At 34.7% G+C, this 16,336-nt stretch overlaps 1 protein-coding gene across 16 annotated transcripts in view; it reads right to left on the minus strand.

Moving 5' to 3' along the window:
* Positions 1-16,336, minus strand: part of PSPC1 (paraspeckle component 1) — a 71,709-nt gene that overhangs the window by 38,421 nt on the left and 16,952 nt on the right. The window contains exons 7-8 of one of the 16 annotated variants that reach the window (XM_082333932.1): positions 12,437-12,510; positions 10,457-10,804 (exon numbers count right to left, since the gene is read on the minus strand). The exons of 14 other annotated variants lie outside the window; for them this stretch is intronic. In XM_082333932.1, the coding sequence (XP_082190058.1) occupies positions 10,792-10,804; positions 12,437-12,510 (87 nt within the window). In that variant the 3' untranslated portion in view covers positions 10,457-10,791. Of the gene's footprint in view, positions 1-10,456; positions 10,805-12,436; positions 12,511-16,336 lie in introns of those variants that run through there. One more of the 16 variants, XM_082333933.1, reaches the window with a different exon arrangement.

Genomic DNA, 16,336 nt, shown 5'->3' on the forward strand with positions numbered 1-16,336 from the left:
TTGTTTCTAGAAACTCATATTTACCTGGAAAATGAACTTAAGAAGATTATACACTATTTTCAAAAGAATATGGCTTCGTCTGGAGAGGAAAAGTAAGGCCTCATAAGTAAAAGATACAGGCAGTTTTAAGGTCTAGCTATGAAAGGCTGTTGATGAACGCTAAGTAGGATCTCTTCTTCTGATCCTAGATGCCACATTAAACCTTTATAACAGAACATGCAACTACTTTGTCAGAACTTTCACAGTAATGGCAACTGACATTTTAAGTAAAATCAGCAGCCCTATTACGATCAAATGTACCCACAAATTGATACCAATGAGTTAGTCACAAAATCAGCATACAACTTTCTTGATATTAGTCTGCTTTTACACCTCAGCCCTGACATGAAGAAGCGGAAGGAAAAGTGGTATATCATCCCTAATGTCAATCCCTAGCCCAACATGGTAGAAAACCACCATGGCTACTGGTTTACATCACTCAGACTGTGCGTGAACGCATGCTTGCACATGTGCGTGTGTGAAAACAGGACATGCCACAAACAGCTGTGAGATACTCTTTAGCTACAAGGGAAAGTACCAGATTTTGAATTATTGCACATACTTACTTGATGCATCTCAGGTTCAACTGCAAGCTGATGGGTTTTTTTTTTTAATGCAAAATGTGCCATATAAGGCAGGGCTGAGTACAATACCAGCTAGATAAGGATGTTAAGTACAGAGCTATAAAGCTGTACTAGTTACTAGAACTTAACTCATTTTCTTTGCAAAGGATAGAAGCATTGGCCAGCTATAACATACACTTTTTTTAAAAAGCACACTACACTTCCTCCTACCAATAAACCATTTTTTTCTCAGCTTAAAATGTTACCAGTCTTCAGTTAACAAGAAGTACAACAAAAGAGAGGGACAGAACTTGTAATTATGTTTTTTAATCTAGTCTAACCTTTGTAACCAAAAACATGAATTATTTGCCATTTTGTAGCTTTAACTTTGGTGTTGAAGTATTATCATATAAAAAACATTTCAGCTATAGAATCAAGATCCATAAATGTGCCTTATGATCTCTGCTGCCTGTTAATCTATCAACATGTCTACAAGAATTATTTTTATTCCTACTGTTGCATGTTCACAACTTATCATGTTCTTTTGAATTTTCAGCACAGGGAAATTCTATGCGGTTAACATGGAATTAGCAAATTTATTTAAGATAAATCCCCTGTCAGAGAAAATACTCAATTTAAAATGTTAACTGACAGCATATATCATTCATGTAATTAAATGCTTGACATATTAGCTATAAAAACATGTGCTTAGATAATGTGCCAAAGCCTGCATGCGCAGGAGTCCAGGTGATAACAAAGATTCAGTCATATCCCACGCAAATCATTTCCTAGACAGCTATTTACTATGTGAGCACAAGCAATTACTGCAGGTAAGTTAGGTCAACTATTCCATGGGTTTTGCCCAAAATCCAACAGAGAAAGGAATACCAACAGGCAGTTATGACAGAGTAGCCGAACCAGTGCTGGTTGATATTCCAGCCCACCTGAGAGCTTCATTCTTGGATACTCAAGCCCTTTGCGGAATGTAACAATGACAGCGTTATCTTCTCAGAGCTTCTTTTCCTCACTATGCGACTGCCCGTTCTTCTGTTGAGTAGCAGCCTGCTTCAGTCCCTTGCCTGAAGCCACGCATAACTACCCATAACAGGAAGTTAGAACTGAGCAGCAAGAGAGGAGGGCTGAACTTTTACTAGAGAAATACGTAGGGAGGCGATTAAGAACCTCTGAAGTCACCCGGTACCTGGGAAAACAACTTAAACTGGAAGAGAACAATAAAAATGGATGATACACAATTATAGGGGGAAAAGAAACCGTAAGAATGTGTAGTAAAGTGTAATTCAAGCTTTGGGAAGATGAAAAAAAAGGGGGGGGAGCAAACAAAGAATAATATGCTATTGTAAAAGGATAATTCTTTACACAACTCAAAAGAAAGCTTTCCAAATGACTTCTGTTGCAGGATCCTTGTAAAATACCTCAGAACTCACTAAGGCAAACAAACCTCAAGAAGGTCTGATCCATCTGAGTAATCTGCTTTTAGAAAAACTGCTATGGTAGCAACTATTGCATTATACTTGCTAATTACTTCAGATACAAACATTAAAAATGAGATTTCCTCACAATTCCAACTCCTTTTAATGTCAATTGTAAAAAGTAGGTCTACACAAAAATATCAAATACACCCAGTTTTCAAATTACATATATATTGTACATTTAATATAGTATGGATTCTCCCCTTTTTACAAGTATTAGACACAAGATTTCTTGAGCATTTGAGGTATATCATGCGCAAGGCTCTTATACCTCAATCACCATTGATACCAGTAGTCTAAGTATACCGAGAACTGCCAAGATGATTCTTCTGTTTTTTCTAAACATATTAGTGTATTTTTAAATTCACTCTCTAAAACCATGAAACTAACTACTTTGAAAAGACACCTAAGAATTGATAAAAGAGAATGTATCAGATGCAATTCCCTTCTCACACTGAAAATAAAAATACAAGTAGTTATAGAACTGTTTGGTTTTTTTTAACTGAAAACCAATACTACTTTTTTTTCCCCCAGAAACAGGCCTTGCAACTGCAGCAGCCTGAAGAAAATTAAAAATCTTGTCTCCAAATGATGCAATATTCATGGTACCAAAACTGTCAAAAACATTGAATAAATATGGCATGGAATATTTTAGAAAAGCAAAAAGCAAGATATCAACAGATATATTAAAATGACAAATCATGCGGTTTTCTTCAAGTGTTTGTGGCCAGGAGGTGCACTCCCAATTAACAGAGGATTATTCACTCACCTTTCAGCTAACGAATGGTGACCAAAATAACACTAAGACACAGCATCAAAAAAAATGCCTTATCAAAAAAAAGAACACTTACCCCATAAAGTTAAAGTTGCACATTAAAATCAGTAGCACTTTACCTGGGTTGCGTGTGTAGAGCAAAACGTAATTCACAGCGCTATTAATTCTCACCAGTTTTCATTAACACGGAAGCTGAATTCTATTTTCTAGCAGACTTTACATTTGTCAAAATAGGCAAGATGTGTCTGTATCTCTTACTAGAATCCATTACTCCCTTCTAGAGTGGTTTATTTCATTAAGTTCTTTCTAGAAAAGAAAAATTACTTCCCAAGACCTCTCCAGGAAGCATAAGTCCCATAAACCTTACACAGTAAACTGTAATTTACTGAAAGGCACCTATATTTTAAAGACATAAATCAAACAAATGGTTAAAACTGCTAGTTTGGCAGGCAAAACTAGAACTTGGGGGATACTTTTGATTGTGTATTATTTGTCTTTCCTCAGAATATTCTACTGTTTCAATCCAATGACTAGGTCACTGGAAGTTAAGATGCCAGCAAGGAGTTAAAGTAATTAAAGCCTTCTCTTCCACCCACCCCTCTTGTCACTCATTGGTTTATCCATCAATTAAGATTTATATGTTAAGATCTGAAAGTTACAATATCCCAAAATAGTTCATTTTACTCCATCACATGTAGTAATAGTAAATAATTTTGAATAAAAAATACTGATCTTCTTTCAAAATCCAAGACTTCTGTGTGTTTCCGAGTACTGCAACCTAAATCCAGACCTAACCTTTCCTCCGAGCTGGGCATCATACTAGAGATTACAGATGATTCCAGAGATCTCTTCCAGCCTAAACTACTCAAGAATTCTACAAACTGAATGATAGCTCCCACCCAGGAGTTTGAAAAAAAGTAAGATCTCTTACCTCACACAAAAGTACACAAGCAAATACATTAAACTAGAAAACAACTAAAGTAAATATAGCTATAAAACATGTAGGATACAGGAAACTACACAGCCCTATTTTTAAATAGGAAGTCTAATGGAAAAAAATTTTCATTAGGTTTAATAGCTGTCAACAGGACTTGATCTTTGAGAAAAACATTCTAACAGGGCTAGAGCAGATAGTTAAAGCCAATTTCCTCCTTTGTGACTCAAGTCATGAACAGAGCTCATGGAGATGACTCACTAAGGTATACCATTAAAAAAATCTATACATTAAAAACCTATCATGTCAGTAAAAACAGGAATACACATTGCATGAAATATATGCAGATACATATATTCCAGTAAATGCTACAAGTTTGAAAAACATTCCTAATGGTAGTAACAATGATAATTATAGCTGTTGACAAAAAAAATATTATTATTTCCCTTATGGAAAAAGAAGATTTATTATTAGTCCAGTGCATTTCTTAAATATTTCCATCATTTCAATAATATTGTAAAGGAAGTATCAATGTTATTAAAATAGGGGAATTCCTTTTAAAACTAATTAACAGCAGTAGGAATGTATTTCGGAAAAACCTCCATGCACTACATCGGTTTTGGTTTTGGGAACAAACAAAAAACATCTTCAACTTCTGTGGGGCCTTCCTTCATTTCCCTTCTACATCTTTTGGAGAGCACTCAGTTGCTGAGAGTAGTCCTCAGCATCTAAACCCCACAGAAAAAAACCCAAATGCAGATAAAACAAGCCAAAAATATTTACTACTCTAAGCTGAAGTTATTCTTTAAAAATACAAAAAGAAGTATTTTACCTTGAATAATGTTTTAAAAACACAGATGTTTTCTAATAAAAAATAATACTATATTTATATTAATGTGAAAGACAGCCACCACAGCATATTAAAAACATCAGTCTTAATATACCTTGTAACATATGCTAGCATATTTTACAGAGAATTAATAAAGAATTGGGTAGGATATTACTCCATTATACAACCTCATTAACTAAGTATTGAAAAACATCTCAGTGCATCACCTCACATGCATTAACACTGGAAAAGACAGAAATGGATTGCATTTCTCTCTTTTGTGTGTGAGAGGGAGAACACACACTCAACAATTCCATCTTACAGATTTAGAAGAAACTGTTTTCAAGAAGAAAGTCACATATTCTCTCAAATTCACCTTTATTTTAATACCAGCCATTTCTGATCTTTACAAGATGGAAGACAGTTTAAGATCTTCCTTTGTTTAGGTAAAACTAGCTCCTGCTTTCCAAAACATGCAAGTTGCTGGGATTTTTTAGGTGGAGTGCGGTGTTAAATAACTGTGATCGTCCCAGCATGCTTTGTTTTTTAAGTCATGCTCCTACAGCTGGATGCAAAACCCAACCTGAAGAAAAGGGGACTTTGTTTCAACACATCAATCCTCACATGATATTTAAGTCAGGTCTACAGTGACAGTTTTGGAAAAGAAAGCAGTTTAATTGCGCTAATATTACGCACATTACAAAGACATTTAGGGGACACCTCACTAACCAGCAACATTTAATAATCCCTTGAAAGAAAACACTGTTTAATACAGAAGAGACAGCCACTAGGCTAATCTAAAAGAGGTAAGCCCACAGACCACCAGAGGCCCCCTCAAATTTGTGAGTATCAAGGAGACTGAAAGATCCCAGAAATTGCAACACTTTCACTAAACACTACAAAGTAAGTCTCATTGTACACGTTAACACTCAAAAGGACTGTCATCTATAGCAGCTGCAGTCTTACTGATGCAATCTGATTACAAATATTGAAAACATTCAAGAATGAACAATCATTACATTACTACTATTCTCAAAAGATATTGCTGCAAGTAATCTTTTTTCTTAAGACTAGTTTCAACATGACTTGTAAGATTTTAAGTTTTCCTCAAAATCTAAGTCAAAGGGCAGCTGAGTACGTTAATATACTTGCTGTTCTTGCATCTTGGCCAAGAAAAATTGTATTTCATACTTTCCAAATACGACTGCTGTTTATAAGAGGCAGCAGTCCACATGTTCTTCTTTCCTTTGTAAGGCAGAAGAACCATTATCTTATCTACAAGATTCTACTTACATTTCAGGTGTCCTTTTCTCTTATTTGATTTTTTTTTAATCCAAAATGTTCTAGTTAATTCCACCTCTAAGAAAGCAAACCTGTGACATATACTGTAGAACATGAGTATATACTGACACAATCAAAAAGTAAAACTGGATCAAAAAATGTGTTTTCTTTTTATAAAATGTGGACCAAAACACCACCATTGAAAGAGGAAAGTAAATTTATTTTTCACAACACAAAAGACTCCCAAACACTCCTGCTATTCATCAACCTCCATATGGCACACTGGGCTTGTTCCAGCCTGGAAATATGTTTCAGCTACTACTTCAAAATTAGCAAAGGGAAAACTAAAAAATCCTGTAGAAAAACACTGATGCAAGAAGGCAAGTTAAGAGCTGGTTCTTTCAAGAGAAAGTCAACTGAAAATGGCTAATACCTTAGAGTGAAACTTGTCTGCAGTAAAGAGTCACTCTTAGTAAACAGTTGAAATACTGTCAAAAATTGATTTTTTCTAAAATTTAAGTTTGGGGTAGAAAGTAAATTAGATTAGGAAAACAGTCCAAAATACTTGCAACTGTTACACAATGGAGACATCTTCTCACTCCTATGTTATGAGAAGCAGAAAATAACCACTGCTCTGAACTACAGGAATAAGGCAAACAAACTAGAAAAGACAAATAAAATTCAAAATCATGTGAAAAAAATGTGAATAATCATTACTGGTTTTCATCTCAGAACAAGTGAACAAAATACTGTCTGAGACAGAAAAGGTACTAAACTTTTTTTTTTTTTTTTTTTTTTGAAAGACATTCATGAATAGACGCTTTATCATGGAGACAACTGAGAATTCAGTCACTGATTTGGATGCAGAGATATTCACCTGTCTTCAATATTAAAAACTGGCCATCACTACTACAGAAGTTGTCTACGTGCCTATAGAGATTTTTCTGAATGTCTTTATCTAGTGACCTTAGACACTAAACTTGAGAATTGCAATCTTTTACAGAAAATATCCAAAAGTCTCAATAACTTGAATAAAAGTATTAATCTATTTTGATAAAAAAGCTTATGTGCTTTTTAAAGAGCTTTTATCACATATGGTACTGCAGCTTTATTTTACACAGAACTCATACCTTCAGAATGCTATATTGCAGGTCAGAAATTCAAATTACAATCTAACTTGTTAACAAAAAAGAAAATAGTCTAAAATAAGCTAAGATTTACTACAGAACCTAATCTGTTGATTACAAAACTTTGTTCCATATTGAGATTTATGTCTTTTCTGCTTCATTATTTTGTCTTGTAGTTACCTGCTGCTTCTCTGAATTTTAATACTGCATTTAAAACACTGCATTAATATATCCTTTCCTACAGTTTTTCCCCACCTCTCCCACTTCCATTTGTTGTAATACAGTGAGAGATTGTATATACAACATCTACAGAATAAAACTGACTAAAAAGGTTCCTCATTTTCTCACAACCTATGGAAAATGTTATTCACCAGCAAAAAAATTAATGTATACAGAAGGCAAAATCTGGCCCCAAACAAACTGCCTATGAACAGCAGCTAGGAATAAAATCCAAAGATTTTAATTCTATGCCTCTGTTCAGTCATCTTTACATCACCTGTTCAGGTAAAGGAAAATCCTACCATGTCCCTTCACTGCTATGCCTATACAGATGAAGCACTACCTGAGGGTATAACTGCAAAGGCAGATTTTTTTTTTTTCCCCAAACGCCATCGCTGTTGACCATTTGAGAGCAAACAGGACCAGAGATACTCTGTCAAAATTTCCCCATGACCTACCAACTAACACTCACAGAGAAGGTAAATTCTGCTTCTCAAATATTTTAAGGTAAAATTAAAAAATAATTTTTCACAAGGCAAAGGTGCTTAGAGAAGGTAACCACTTTTAACAGATCTGGAAATCCTTTAAAAAAAAAAAAAAAGGAAGATACCTCTATAGTAACTCTCTTGATAGCAATTTCCTCATTGCAACATTCTGCCATTTAATTTGGTTCCGCCGAAGTTAAGAGCCACTTTAGATCCATGGAACCAATATATAAAAACACTTCTATTAGCTTCATTTTTGAATGACAGTAATGAAATTAAAAACATAAATTAAATACAGTTCAACAGTTGAACATAATGCAAATATTTTTTTCATTCATAATCTAAGGCACCTGTTTACTCACCTGTAAAACTACTTTCTGAAAGCAATATCCACCATATCACCAAGTTCACAATTGATACGTGTAATATAATTACATTACGTTCATAATATATTCACATCTTCAGAGGCATATTAGAGAATTTTATGCTGCAGCTTAGAATCATTCTGGTTCTATTTTATACCTTTTCTGAATTGTAATGTTGAATATAACATTGCAAAATTAACTTAAAACACTTTAAAAGCAACACTATTTATAGCCACAGTACACTAAATACGACTCTTTGCCAGACTTTTGTATTAACAATTTTTCCTCACCAAGTAAATATTATATATGCTGACTAAATCATAAAGAAGAAAAAAGTCCAATTGTAGTTGCCACCCCATATCTGATCTGAGTTACCAAGTGATTAGAATATGCAAGTATTTGCTAAAAGGAAGCTGAAATCCAAAGTTTTTCATCACTACAAAGAGGCCCTGTAGGAGAAACTTCTAACAAACATGTGCAGTCTTTTATCCACGTTATGAACGTTGCTTACAATCAGAATAGTTCCACGTTTAAGATTTCCCCAACAAAGTTCTGGCCTGTCCACACATACAGCACTTAAACATACAAAACATGAATAAAGAAGCATCAATAAAACTTCCTGGCATGAAACCAGGCTCCATAGTTTTCCAGCTCTCCATAGTTTTCCAGCTAGTACTTTTATACAACCTGGAGGCCATTTACTGCAAAACAGGAGCAAGATGAGGTAGACTTGAATGAAGAAAGATGCTTATCATTTGAATAAACACAGTTCTGACTGAGGAAAACAGTATACATTGTACTAGGCAATTTAGTATTTTAATCAAAAGTTTAAGAATCTGGTCATCTGAACAAATTCAAATGGATTAAGAAAAATTCCTTTCTAGTTAAATCCCCTGACCCAAGTCCACACAGAGTAACTCTTAAGCTACAGTGCCTGCTCCCGTCAAAAGATAGCTAAGAAAAACTACTATTTTATTTAGGTACTATAGACCCAAAGGTCAGAATCATATTAGGGACACAATGGGCATCACAATGAATAGGGACAGACAAGAATAGTCAGTTCTTACCTGAAGAGCATACAAGTTCCCCTATAGATAAACAAGTGTTTAATAAATCAGAAAGGGCAGGGGGAACAAACACAAAGACTCCATAAGTAAATAAGATTTTAAAAGGATTATAAAAACCTGCACTATATACAGAAGAGAAGCAAAGCCTGAAGAACCTAATTTTGACATTATGTTGTCTTTTTCAGATCTTCTGTATTAATACGTTTAGAAGAGACACCTACCAGCTAACCTGCCACAAGTATATCAACAAAACTGCATTCAGCAACACTAGTAAAAACAGTGTGCTTCATGTCATGTACAAAACAAAGCTAATACAAATATTCTTTCACCTTACACAATGCTAAGCCTAAATTAGTGAGCCATTAGCCACTGTAGGAAATCATAATGGGGACAGGCTTTTTAGTAAGGCTTGTAGTGATAGGACAAGGGGTAATGCTTTTAAACTAAAAGAGGGTAGATTCAGACTAGATATAAGGAAGACATTTTTTACAATGAGGGTGGTGAAACACTGGAACAGGTTGCCCAGAGAGGTGGTAGATGCCCCATCCCTGGAAACATTCAAGGTCAGGTGGGACAGGGCCCTGAGCAACCTGATCTAGTTGAAGATGCCCCTGCTCATTGCAGGGGGGTTGGACTAGATGGCCTTTAAAGGTCCCTTCCAACCCAAACTATTCCATGATTCCATGATAACGTTCGGGAAAAACATCTTTAAATGGTAAACCTTAAATATATTTAACTGACTCTTTAAATGTTAGTTTCTATTAACCCAAGATATTAAACTCCCCATCTGAACAGTTACAAAAGAGCTCTACAGAAACTCATCTCATCTTCTTCCCCCTCCCCCCCCTACTTATTAAAAATGCTGATTCATCTAACAATAACACCTAATCTCTGGAAAATTAAAGTGGAACCTAAAGAAAGACTTGACGGAAGACAGAAATATCAGACTTAAATTCCATATTCCTCATGGAAGATTTAATAACCCAGAGCAAGCAATAGCTCTGGTAATGAGATAAATCTATGTGATGCCTACACTACAGAAAGGAGGCTTGTGAAATATCCATGAGAGAAACCCTAAATATTTTAATTAAAAATTAGCATTTAGCCTGGTATCAAAAGACAGGCAGCCTCATTAAGACACGTTAATTTGTATGTCTCAGTTACCACTATTAAAATTTTCCACTCAGTGAGAGCTACTGAAGAAAAACATTAGAATGGCTAAGCAAAAGGTCAGAGGCTTACTGCTCACACTAAGGAAAAAAAAACTACTCAGAAGACACTGCCTCTTGAGAGAGAAACCAGATCTATAAATAAGCCTTCCTCACACTAAGCAACAGATCCATGAACAGGTTTCCTCACATCAAAAATACTATTTCTACAGACTCACTTATTGCTTCTTGGGTGTTTTATTCTTTCTTTAAACACAGACCCCTTGAATAAAGACAGACTTTTCTAAGCAGAGGAACTTATTTTGGCTCCAAGTCTCAACGCCACCAAGTAAGATCTCAGGATTTAGATGGGTGGATGATTCCAAAATAGGTACCAAGCAGACAACTGAAACTGAAAGTTAATTTCTTCTTAGTCTGGGTAAATACGTGTACAAACTCCAAGTCAAACTTAACTCCAGTAGCTGAGGAAGGAAAAATGAAAGTTATTAAGGCAAGCATTAATTTTAGCTTCTTCAAAATATGTAGGGCATTTATCAAACAATTACATTAACAAAGGATTTTTCTAAATTATGTATAAAAGCCTCATTCTTACTTGTCAGAAGATGGAAAATTGAAGAACTCCGTGTATGAGGAACTTAGGTAAGTAGATTATTTTTAACTTGTGAGCAGTAATTTTCAGAAATTATATTAAAAATATAGAATATAGACTTATTACATCTGCTCTTTAATAGATTTTTCCATTTTCATCTGTAAAATCCATGATACAGAAGAAGCTAGGTATGTAAATGGAATATTTTATGAACAAGCACACCAGATGTATTTGAAGTCTTTCCATCAATAATTGAACAAAAACGGTATCTGCTAAATCTGAGCCTTCATGAAACACTAAGACTGGCAAAGACTGATGTCATTTTGCCATTGCATATGAAGCATCTTTAGAAAAGTGTTCTTTTAGTTTCTTGATCCATTAAGTCTTACTGAAAGAAAATTAAGTTATAAACAAAAACAGACAATCTGAAAAACACGGACAAAAAATTCCTTATCAATTACTGTAGAAGAGAACAAACCTGGGAATGCTTACAAGTAGCACTGCAACACCCAAATTCATACTGGAGATTTATGCACTTTTGACAGCACATTAAGGGACAAAAAAATACTTATGAATGGTCACTTGTTCTGTTTGCAGTTCACATGAAGTAAATATTATTATGTTCTAAAGCATTTTGTGCAAACATTAGAAGATGATGGCAACAGAGTAAAAGATTTTAGTCTCCTAGATACCTATAACATAACACAAGGAAAACTTATCACATTACCCTAAATATTCATAGTTCACACACACTGAAATAGTTATAAGTTAAATGTAACATTTTAATAATTATTTGCTTCATTACTGAAAAATTACCTTAGTAGCATCCTCAATACACATAAAAACTTAATCTAGAAAGTCAATCCATGACCATCTTAAAATGGTCATGAAATAAATACTTAAACCAAAAGGTATCTTATTCCACAAATAGCTTTGGTTTATGTATACACATAACATGCTACAAAAAGATGGCTGAAGTTCTGTATTGATTTTTATGCAATGTGTTTTCATATTAAAAAAAGCAGGTATGACAGTTAAAATGGTTTTGATATCTGGCAGTGTAATTAAGGGCTGAAATAATTCATTTAGTTTCTGAAAATAATACAATGTGAGTATTTTAAGGCCTGTTAAGGAATTATTATTCTTGCCTAAAGCACCAAATTTAGTGTCTAAAACACTGTTTGAGGAACAGAAGAAATGCAAGATTTAAGCATCTGTCTACTGATACATATCACTGCAATCCTGCAAAAATAAAAAAAAATGAGTGCTACTGCCAAAACTAAGACCACCCACAAACTGCATATTTATAAACTGCTTGCTCAAAGGCCTAGCCTATGTTGCATTACGCAGAGGAAGAAACTTCATCACTGAAGATCACTGCCAAGAAAGCAGGCACGCTTTGTCAGGTTGGTTTTTTTTTTTCCAGTTCTACATTTAATGATCTGCCTTTCTCCAAGCTAGCTTTACCTTAGAAGGCTTTTAAGATGTCAAACGAACTACTTACTTCTTCCATGGGTATGTATGCTGGATTGCAATAAGGAGGTAATTCATCTCTTGCAACCAAATTCTACAAAAGAGCTTTTATACAACAGCTTAGCTTTATAGCAGTTTGTTAAGAAACAGAGACTATATTCATACAACCTCACAAAACTTCACCACCATCAGCTTAAGTACACTAGCCTGCCAAGATAAAATAACCAAAATTTATTACTAGCAGAAAACAGATCAAATTTGAAAATATCCTTGGAAATTTTTATTAATTTATTTATTACTGGAAATCTGCCTTAGCTTAGTTTAGTTTTGAATAAGATAGGAAACAATTCTGCATTTAGGGAAAATTCAAACTTCTTACATAACTGGGGCTTTTGAGCAAAATGGAATCAGAAGACAGAAAAAAAAAATGCAGTTCTATTCACTCAAGAGCTAAGAAGTGCAAAAACCTATTCCTGATTTACAGAAGTCCAAGGAAGTCTAACTGATAGTCTTCCTTCAAAAATGTCTACTACTTAACTTGCAAGTGAATGTAGAAGTGATGGATAAGATATACCTCAGTAGGCTCAAAATAATAAAGAAATAGGAAGCTACATTTATAAACTGCTCCAAAGAAGGACAAAACTCTTAGAACAAAGATTCTGAAGCTATGAACTTCGTTGTTGTTTTGGGATGTGCTTTTTTACTCCCTTGCTCTCATCCATCTTACAGCTTTTGATCCAAGTCCACTACAATCTCTGCTGTTGAAGCAATCTCCACTGTTTAGCGGCTGCCACTTTATGCTGATACTTACACAACATACTTGAGCAGCAGAGCTTCTGTATAAGAAAAATTAAAGGAAAGCAAAACAACATCTAGAAATAATTCTTGAAAAGACTAGGAGATAAAAAAAAAGTATTTAATATGCAGTCTTACATGAAAGAACAGTAAGCATTCAGAAGTTGAAACTGATCAACTCACAAGAAACAGTTCCTTACATATGCAAGTTACACTTGAAAAAGGGGGAGTCTCCTTGGAGAGAAGAGGACAAGGACACCCAAAAATCTCAACTCCCTCTTTAAACAACCAGTAAGAAGAGCTGTAAGCTGTAGGCCAGTATCACAGCTATTGTTTCATTAAGTACAATACCCACCTGACACTACTTTGCAGTGTTACTACAGAATTAAATCTGTGCACCATAAAATGAAGACTACAACTCCTACATATTTTGCTCCCTTTTGTAGACACATGAAAACTATTTTAATAGACTAAATCCAAATCACTCTTCTCACTCTTCTAAGTGGGTGACATGAATAAAAGTAGTTCCTGGAACTTGAATTATTTGGTAAAAAGGCTCTGATGGAGATTTAACAATGTAAATCTATGTAAGCCATTCACAATAGGACAGTAACCATGGCACAGTTTGAATAATTAATGTATTACTAGCGCTTAGAAGTACTATATTTAAAAAAAAAAAAAATATTTGTGCTGCTGAAAAATAAAACATTGCTTCCAGTCACCATCAGAAAGCTCCTCTTTTAGCACGAAATACGTATGCAAAATAAAAATTAGCAAAATTGTATAGAAAAACAAATTTCCTGGTTAAGCTATCATGAAATTAGTATGCATATATATTGAGCTTTAACAGCCAATTTCAACTAACTGACTTTAAGAAAACAAGGGAAAAACCCTAAGCAATACAAAAGTGTTTATCAATAACTTATCTACTAGAGATCACACAACTAGACTAATAAATTGTTTACGTATCACTAGGTTGGCCATTACAGTAACAATCCGTGCAATCAAATTTTTAACGTACAACATCACCACGAACTAGAATGCTTCAGGAAGAGAAATCCCCACGCAGAAAATATTTTTATCATCTGTAACTAAACCAAGTAACTGGTAACTGCATTAAACTTGATTACAAGACATCTTTTAAAAGTAGTCATACTGAAAAAAATCAAAGTTCAACAAGTTAGGGAAAAGATACAGAAAGAAACTTTAAACAGGAAAGCCTAATACTGCAGCCTTATGAGAGGTTCCAATTCTGCTTGTCATTGCACTTACCATTTATGTCCTTCTTTTATACTGAACAGTAAAAAGGGATAGGATATAAGTGAAGGAAGCTTACTTGTCAAAGCTTTTAAGAAACAAAAACAAGGATTAGAAACAATTGCTATTTTCCTTCTAAACACGTGGTTGGCAGAAGACTTTAATATGTTATAAGGATTATGCCAAAAGAGTTTATCAAGACCTGATATGGTAAAAACTGTCCACCAGTATCATAAAATGCAATTTTCACCAGGCAGAAACTTTTAAACTCTTAAAGCAGAGAATAAATTTTTCAGTGTATGTACAACAGTAATCTGAGACTAGAAGTAATAACCAGATGGAGTCTGTTCACCATAAACAAGTACTAGTAAGAATAAATAAAAAAATTTAGTTGTACGCAAAATTCTACTAAATTGAAAAAAGATTTGATGTATCATTTTGCAATCTCCAGAAATGGCTTACACTTCTTCTCTGCTGAAAAATACAAAGGCTTTTTCAAACTCCCATTCACTCTATACAACTTAAGTACAGTTATCTAAAGACGTTATAATGAATGCCTATAAAATGATAGGCCATGCTTAGAATTACATAGCTGCCCTTATTAGAAACAGTTGCTAAAGAGAGTAAATACATCACTTCCAATTTTGTTTCAATTCTTCTTCTTCTAAAGTTCAAAGGACAGCAGAAGTAAAACATAAGTCAACACATGACCAGAATACTAAAGAATAGTCTGAAGACTAGAGAAAACGTTTTTTTAAAATTACTGTATATGCCACTTCAGCTTTGCATGGTATTAAAAAAAACACCACCTCTACTATATATTCCTTTATATAACATGTAACACTTTCGGTAGGGTTGCACTGCACAGATACATCTATACATTCTTGCAGTGTGTTAATTACTTCCAGATGAACACACAGTTCCAGCAATGCAACTCAGTAGGAAAGCTACACTCTTCCAAAGCATTCTTCCACCTTTACCTTGCCTCCCACAAAATTTTCATTGTATAAAAGTCGCAAAAATTATGCACAGTGATTGAAGTGCTTTCCATTTGAACCATTCCTCTTCCCTTCTTGCACTACATCTTTGCCGTGTCCAGCACACCAACTTCAACAGTTTCTGTTCACACAGACTTTGGAATGTAAAGATGCAGATAAGCACGAGGATGGCCAAACTGTGGCAAGCAGTTCAAGCACAGAAGCTAAGTAACATTATCTCAAGACAGTTGCAAGAAGAAAATCAGCAGAGGTTGCTGTGGCCAACATTATCTAGTTTTCCCAGCACCCCAAGCTGCAGGGTATAGGCCACAATCTCCTAACAGCAATGGAATCTGAGGGAGCTACTGCCATCTCAAGCCTGTGGGTTGGCTCCCCAGCTGCGGCACTCTGCAGCGAGTAGTATGGGTCTCACAGATCAGCCACAGGAGAGTTTTGACAGGTAGTTTATAGGGTCAGAAAGTCAGGCCACCCCAAAAGATGCTACGTGAAGATATTAAGGTGAAATGAGATTTCGTATTTGGCACTACAGAAGTCACAATCAATAAGTGCTATTTCTAAATTACATCAGACAATTGTTATGTGCTATTTCACAAAGTATGTTTAATAATACGTGGGAACACACTAAAGGACGTTAAGAGTTTTGAATTCTTGATCTTCATCACCCCAAAGAAAAGACATGCTGAAAGCAGTTTTCTTTTACAGTGTGAGCACATATGGAAATAAATGATTGATTGTTTTCTGCTGCAAGTTTCTCAAAGCACAATCAGCAAAATTAACTGATAGCTGTTAGCAACATCAAAGGAACAATTTCAATTCCTCCCCATCTTTACTAAAAACACTAAGCGGCAGAGGATGGGAAAAAAGATGTCCTGCTGAGAACA

This window comes from Platalea leucorodia, assembly GCF_965183815.1.
Source record: "Platalea leucorodia genome assembly, chromosome: 2".
NCBI lineage: Eukaryota > Metazoa > Chordata > Aves > Pelecaniformes > Threskiornithidae > Platalea > Platalea leucorodia.